Source organism: Corythoichthys intestinalis, chromosome 17 (genome assembly GCF_030265065.1).
Source record: "Corythoichthys intestinalis isolate RoL2023-P3 chromosome 17, ASM3026506v1, whole genome shotgun sequence".
NCBI lineage: Eukaryota > Metazoa > Chordata > Actinopteri > Syngnathiformes > Syngnathidae > Corythoichthys > Corythoichthys intestinalis.
In genome coordinates this window covers 16,360,003-16,368,253 of record NC_080411.1, presented here as the reverse complement: position 1 = coordinate 16,368,253, position 8,251 = coordinate 16,360,003, and the positions used below count along the sequence as shown (strand labels likewise).

Below are 8,251 nucleotides of genomic sequence, written 5' to 3'. Positions count from 1 at the left end.
CCTTTGTAAATCTACAATATAAAATCTTATCTATAGAGTAAATATCATGAACATTCGCTCGTTTGTAAGGGAATAAATGGTGCTTTATTATAATTAACAATATGAATGAGGTCTTGTCCCTATAATTAGTTAATTCTATTAAAATTTGGAGGCTTAGTCTCGTAAGATTCAAATGTTGTTCATGAGAGGTTGGGGGGGTAACTATTCTTTTATTATTCATAGTAATTATTTTGGATGTAAATAGAGCTGAACTGATGAGGGAAAACTTACAACAAAGTATTTCCCTTTTAAGATTTATAAAAACAAAGCAATAAAAAAATACTTTCTTATTATTATTGCAACATCTTTGCAAAAAAAAAAAAAAAAAAAAAAAAAAAAGGCAACTTTATACAGTATAAATTAAATAAATGCCAAAAATTAAGACATTATCCTGTATTTTTGTTTGACATGTGAAATTTAAGATCTTTAACCATTTATTGAACAAATGACATCTTTTTTACACTAAATACCTTTAATTATATAGGATTTATTAATTATATATATATATATCAATCATTAAACATTATTATATACTTTCTAACAATTATAAATACATTTATAGATAAATGAATAAAACGCTAATAAAAACTAGGTTAATGAAATTAAACAATAAAATGCAATTTCTGGAGAAATTGCAACGTAGTTTGACTTTCGCAGGCAAACCCATCACATCCTGCTGATTTCAGGTCACTTCCTGTGGATTTGGGGACATTTCGGGGTCACTTCCTGTCGATATCAGGTCATTTCCTGTTGACACTTTGACGCACACGTCTGTCAATGGCATCGTGTTAAATATGTGTCAATGGAATCCAAGTACATTGGCGTCGATAAAATCAACATATATGGCCGTCAAAGACATGGACGCACACTGCTGTCAATGGCATCGACAAACATGGCAGTCATTGAGAAAGACTAGATGGCTGCCAAAAGCATGGACGTGCATGGCTGTCAATGGCATCGACTTACCCGGGCGCAAGTTGAATGTCAATAGGTTATTATGGTAAGGTTTTGTTCAAAAATCACAGCCACCCATGTTTTCTTGCCATTGCAAATGAATGGGTAATTTGGACGTGCATGGCTGTCAATGGCATCCCTAAAGAAATGAATGGGAAAGATTTTGGTGAATTTGGGGGGAATCGTAAGTATTTACCAAATTCTGTATACTACTTTTATGCCCCTTATCGTCCTGGAATTTTTTATGTGTAAATTATTCGATTTGACGCACCGAAAAAACATGGAGAATGAGATTACGAAAGAAAGAAAAAAAATAAGGTTGAGGAGTTTTACTATCTGGGCCTTAGTGAGGCAAAACCCCATCTAAAAAAAGCATTAACATAGATGGTTGCTTTTGAATTACATGCGAAGGTACCTTCAATATAAACAGAAATGTACACCGATCATGTAATGCTCTAAAGTTGTTTTTTCTTTTCATAGTATTATTAATATTAGGAGGGTGGGATGGGGGGGAATGAACGTTACACCGTCAATGGCAGTCAATGATCTATATCAATACCCTGCAAGGGTTTGGAAAAAAAATCAATTATAATTTTTCCATGAAAACATTAAAAAAGGCAGAAAAATTACAACTGTAGATGAAAACAGACTTTACTGATTAAAAAAGAAAAGACTCAATTTCCCTAAAATCCCAACTTATTGTTTTCTCGTACATTTTTTCCCTCTTCACCTCTTCCTAATTGACCTCTTTCGATTCCGTAGTCATTCATCTTTCCGCTCGCGCCAGTTGGACCACCCCATCCTCCCTCCCCGCATCCCTCCTCCCCATCATCAGCCTGCAACTTCCGGCTCTCGGCACCTCGCGCTGGACCAGTCCTCCCTACCGGCAGCGTCGACGGCATGTTACCGTCACCCCTCTGGAACGCATCACCACCCGTTGACCCAAATGCTACTGCCTGACGCGTAAAACGAGAGCAGGAGAAGGAAGGGGGCGGCGGAAACGAAAGGATGCATCTGCGCTCGCATCATTGCTGAGAAAAAGGGGGGGCTACTGTACGCTCACGTTTGGTCACCAAGGCGCTAAAACAACACCTGCAACGCCGGAAAAGAAGACGCGAGGAAGGGAAAAAAGACGAGGTGAGGGTGTGCGGGGGTCTCCATCCTCACACCGGGGAAGGCGAGAGACATGCAGCCCGCCAGCAAGCTCCTTACACTGGTGCTCCTCATCGTCATGGGCACAGAACTCACACAAGTAAGCTCCTGTTTTTGTCTTGAAAACGCCATTTTGCATTCCGCTTCCTGTTCTAAATCTCATCCGGCCCTTTAATTGGCTCGGGAGAAGAGATCTGAGCGAATTTAATGAGATTAGAGAACGCAGCCTTGCCGTTGAAAAATCTTCCTAATGTTGAAATCGCTGCTGGAAAATGAAGCAAATTGACTGGCGGAGGTGTTGCAAGCAGTCCATTAACGCGTAAACAACATTAGTAGGTGGTGATCTGTTATCTACAAAAGGTAAACACTTCATAAAATGGGTGTTTATACTGTAGGGACTGTATGCCCAAATGTGACCCACACCCAATTTTCCAGCAGCGCGAGTCGTCATACAGTCAAAGTTTGCAATATTTGGGCAAGTGATAAATTGATATCAGTTAAAGCAAATATTAAGTGGTAATTTTCCATTACGCTTCATTGGGCAAGTGGCTATTCTTAATTAGAAAAACAAAAAAGCGTCCACGTATGAATATCACATTTTGCATCATGTAGGTCAGAATACTGTATTAATATTTGGTGTACAAGTGTAGCCAACATGACTTTATTGATATATACTGTATATATACAGTATTCACACACACCATATTTTCCCACCATAAACCTCATCAGCGTAGAAGTCGGACTTTCAATGAATGGCCTATTTTCCTATTTTCAAACTGTTTTCATATATTGGGCACACCACATTATAAGGTGCAGTAGTAGTGGTTGTGGTTGTGTTATGCAATACAATAAAATCAGGAAAAAAATATATATATAAGAATTGCAAACATTTAAGTTATTTTTAAATGACTATAAACGGTCACTTGTCATATAAAGGGTAAAAGATCTTAAGTGTCAGAAAAAAAAAAAAAAATATATATATATATAAACACGCACACACCATATTTTTCACATTATGAGGTGCACTGGCGTATAAGAGTCACCTCCAATGAATGGCCTATTTTCAAACTGTTTTATTGGACGCACCTCATTTTAAGGTACAGTAGTGGTTGTCGTTGCATTATGCAATACAAATTTAAAAAAAAAAAAAAAAAAAAAAAAAGATTTGCTAACATTTAAGTTCTTTTTACATGACTATAAACAGTCACTTGACCTATAAAGGGTTAAAGGTCTTAAGTGTCAGGGGAAAAAAAAAAAAATATATATATATATATATATATATATATATATATATATATATATATAAAACACACACACACCATTTTTTCCACATTATAAGGCACACTGGCGTATAAGGTGCACCTCAAACGAATGGCCCATTTTCTAACTGTTTTAATATGTAGGGTGTACCGTATTATAAAGCGCAGTAGTAGTAGTTGTAGTGGTGGTTGGGGGTTGCATTATGCATCAACTTAGATAGAGCTGCGCTAGAGGGAATGGCATTCCATGATTAATCAATATTTATCCATGCATAAGGCGCACTGTCAGCTTTTGAGAATCTTGAAGGCTTTCATATATATATATATATATATATATATATATATATATATATATACTGTATATGAATAAATAGAATGAAAACTTCAATGTGAATAAAAACAAAATTCATCATAAAATTGGTTTTAAAAAATGTAATACCATACCAATAACACAGAATTAATCTTTATCCATCCATCCATTATCTACCGCTTAATCTGGGGTCAGGTCGCGGGGGAAGCAGCTTTAGCAGGGAAGCCCTCTCCTGAGCCACTTCAACCGGCTCCTTCCCAAGGCATTCCCAAGCAGAGAGACAGTCTCTCCAGCATGTCCTGGGTTGTCCGCGGGGCCTCCCGCCGGTGGGACGTGCCCAGAACACCTCTCCAAGGAGGTGTCCTGGAGACATCCGAACCAGATGCCCGAGCCACCTCAGCTGGATCCTCTTAATGCGAAGGAGTAGCGGCTCGACTCTAAGTCCCTCCCGGATGACTGCGCTTCTCCCCCTATCTCTAATGGAGAGCCCAAACATCCTGCTGAAGAAACTAATTTCGGCCGCTTGTATCTGGGATCTTGTTCTTTCGGTCACGACCCAAAGCTAGTGACCATAAGTTATGGTATGAACATGAATTGACTGGTAAAATGAGAACTTCGGCTTTTGCAACAGCTGCTTCTTCACCAAAACGGTACACCAATCTGCCTGTCGATCTCCCGCTTCCTCCTACCCTCACTCGTGAACAAGACCCCAAGATACTTGAACTCCTCTACTTTGGGCGGGATCTTATCCCCGACCCGCAGAGGGCACGCCACCCTTTTCCGACTGAGGCCCACAGTCTCGGATTTGGAGGTGCTGATCTTCATCCCGACTGCTTCACTCTCAGCTGCAGAACACTCCAGTGAGAGTTGGAGATCATGGCTTAATGAAGCCAACAGCACCACATCATCTGCAAAAAGCAGAGATGAAATGCTGAGGCCACCAAACCAGATCCCATCAGTGCCCCTCAGGGACCGAACAGGCCTTATGTTTTTATTTTATTTTTTTATTTGATGATATTTGATGATTACATGCCACTGACAATGACAGACATCAAATCCATTTTGATTCCACTTTGCTGTCAAAATGGATTGGATGTTTGCGCCGTCAATACTAGCCAATGACTTAAATGGCCTATAATGTTTAATTCAATAGCTATTCCATTAACAGCAACAGAGGTTGAATCCATTTGAATGCTTGCCACTATATCACAATTAAAAAACATTGTCTGGGAAAAAGTTTGATATTACTACAAATCAGAATTCAACTCATCCGCGACCATTGATAGCGATCATTTAAAGGTCACACCAATTTTTTGGCATGACATAGCTCGTCAACTAAAATCCAATACGGTTTGCGTTTTTCAATGCTTATTTGACATCACGAAAAAGCTAAAATATTCTTCAAAATACTGCAATTTTCGGACTATAGGAAGGCGACCAATAGTCAGGTACACCTTATAGTCCAAAAATACTGCATACACACACACATATATTTATATACATATATTAGTGCTGTCAAACGACTAAAATTTTTAATCGAGTTAATCACAGCTTAAAAATTAATTAATCGTAATTAATCGCAATTCAAACCATCTATAAAATATGCCATATTTTTCTGTAAATTATTGTTGGAATGGAAAGATAAGACACAAGACTGATATATACATTCAACACTGTACATAAGTACTGTATTTGTTTATTATAACAATAAATCAACAAGATGGCATTAACAATATTAACGTTAAAGCAATCCATGGATAGAAAGACTTGTAGTTCTTAAGAGATAAATGTTAGTAAAAGTTATCGAAATTTTATATTAAAACCCCTCTTATTGTTTTCGTTTTAATAAAATTTGTAAAATGTTCAATCAAAAAATAAAGTAGTAGCTCGCCATTGTTGATGTCAATAATTAATAATTGCTCATGGTGCTGAAACCCATAAAATCAATTGCACCCAAGCGCCAGCAGAGGGCGACAAAACACCAAAAAACACAAGTAACAATTGGACATGACACTGTGCTGTCATTTTAATCTGTTTGAGCGGGGCATGTACGTTAAATGCGTCAAATATTTTAACGTGATTAATTTTAAAAATTTATTACCGCCCGTTAACGCGATAATTTTTATGGCCCTAATATATATATATAATATATATATATATATAATTTTTTTTTCTTAAATTAAATAATTAATTTATTTATTTTTAAATCATTATTGACTTATTGACAAGTTGCAATACAATCATATTTTTGTGATATTTTGGCAAAGGTGATATCAAAATTCTGGTGGCGTTGCTTTCAAGTTACAATGATTAACCAGTAATGGTAGCTGAGTTTACCTTAAAATGTTGTATATGTAAGCTAGTCCTTGCAAAATTAGGCTAGTCGCGATCACGCTGTCCTGTTTTTTTGTCCGCAAAATACTGCATGATTGCCAAGAATCGTGGCGATTTTTTGGCAATCCGGTTATCGCCATATAGCCATCACTACATGATAATCATAGTTTCAACAAATGAAATTAGAAAACATACATTACGATTATTAACCGTAGCTGGTTTTCTTTAAAATAACGCAACATTGCGATGTAAACTGCAATACACGATTAGTTTTATATAGACAATTTGGCATCACAATTCAGCTCTGCGGCTGATTAACGCATTTTCATATCAGGAGCACATTAACACACAATGATTTGCCAGCAATAATCTTATGCTACAACTATCGCAAAATATTGTTACTTAGAAACTTTTGCAAACGTTTTACAGCCTAGAGAAAATGAACTTCACTTTTATTGTGTAGCACTTTCATTATTTCATGGATTTCTTTTTAGCGCCTAAGGGTATGTTTGCTTTTTTGTTATTAAGGGTAATCTCACAATAGTTACAAGGAAAAGATCAATACATCAAAGCAAGCTCTCGCAATAAAAGTGCAGATAATCTCCCACCACGACGAATGCCTTCCTATCTGAGCTGCAATAAAAACTTGATAAAAGGAGCGTTGGCGTAGTTATAGCACTTTTAAAATTGCACTTGATAGCATTATGAAGGCATTGAGAGGATAATTGTTGGTGATAAAACAATGAATCCGTACAAAATATCAAAGTTTTTGTTGAATGCTGTCAGTTGCTTTATGAAAACAACGGAAAAGGATATTTTTAGAAACAGACATGTCTTTCTGTTAATGGAAATTTTGCTGAAAAAAAAAAAAAAAAAATCAATTACCAGATGTACGCTGGAGCACTTTTTCACTCAGACATTGTTCACTCTAGTTGAAATAAATATCCTACATTATGCTGCCTTCCTGTGGCGTCGTCATTACTGTAAAAAAAACTTGTTAAGTCAAAAATTGCGTGTGAACAACTCATATTTTCTTGGGCCTTTTACTTTTCAAAATGGCAGCGTGCGAACAAGAAGTTGCGAATGGTAACAAACAGTATTTTCTAGCAAGCAATGACTGCCGAAACTAGATAGTTATCACTTAACACTCTGTGTTTGCGATGAGCTTGAGTAGTCATGTTATAACGTCTGTGGAATGAGTCGCAACCGAACAAAATCATCACACTAATCGCCACTAGGGGGTGACAAAGCATTACAAATAAAGACAGGCGATCAGAGCACATGACATCAAATTTGATGGGTTTTTTTTGTACTGCTTGGAATGAATTAGGCGATTTCCATATAAAATGTAAACAAAATATTTTTAAAAATCATGTTATGAAAGCCACTCCAGAACAAATTAATTTCATATCTTGAAGTACCACTTTATATCGCCCAGTCTTAAAAACAACCGTATATCGACCTGAAATCCTATTATATGGACTATACATCTGCTGATATTGGACGATCTTGAAAAAATGTCCACATATCAGACGGCCGATACACTGTTCACAACAGTGAACTTAACAGCTACATTGGTTGGCCGATATATCGACCGACCATCAAAACCTGACAATTTGAAATCAATGTAGCTCAAATCAATGTAATCAATGTGAACTGTGTTCAATCATAAATATAATATAGATAAACCTATATAAAATGTGATAAATTGAGATATCTTAGTCGTGATTTTCTGGTGGTTTTTCCAGTAGTGTAAACATAAATTTTGCAATATCCTAATCCCTCTGCGTTTTTTTTGTTTCAAATGGGAAGCAGTGTTGTTTTCGTCAACGATGATGACAATGAAAATATTTCGTCAACAAACACTTTTTTCATGACGATGGCGATAACGGGCTAAAAACGGGTTTTGGGGGACTAAAACATAACAAGACGAATGCCAGTTTTCGTCTAACGACATGAGAACGAAACGAAAATGCGCAATAATTTCCGTCTGATGTTCTCAATGTGTGACATTTTGTGTGTGGTTAGCATGCATCGCAGCAGTGTCTGCTGCGCACTTCCGCTTCCCGACTCACCAGTCTCCATGCAGGCTTGCACAGGCGTCAAATTTTTTTTCTTTGCCAGAGAGAATATTTCATATCATTTAGACTTTAAAGGTCTGTGCTGAGTGAACATCACACACTAAATGTAACTCATAGCGTTA

The 8,251-nt window shown here is 36.9% G+C and overlaps 1 protein-coding gene across 1 annotated transcript in view; it reads left to right on the top strand.

Moving 5' to 3' along the window:
- Positions 1-1,824: 1,824 nt before the first annotated feature.
- olfm1b (olfactomedin 1b) overlaps positions 1,825-8,251 on the top strand; it is a 52,471-nt gene continuing 46,044 nt past the window's right edge. Inside the window, exon 1 of the mRNA XM_057818788.1 lies at positions 1,825-2,245. Within this exon, the coding sequence (XP_057674771.1) occupies positions 2,180-2,245 (66 nt within the window). The 5' untranslated portion in view covers positions 1,825-2,179. The remainder of the gene's footprint in view (positions 2,246-8,251) is intronic.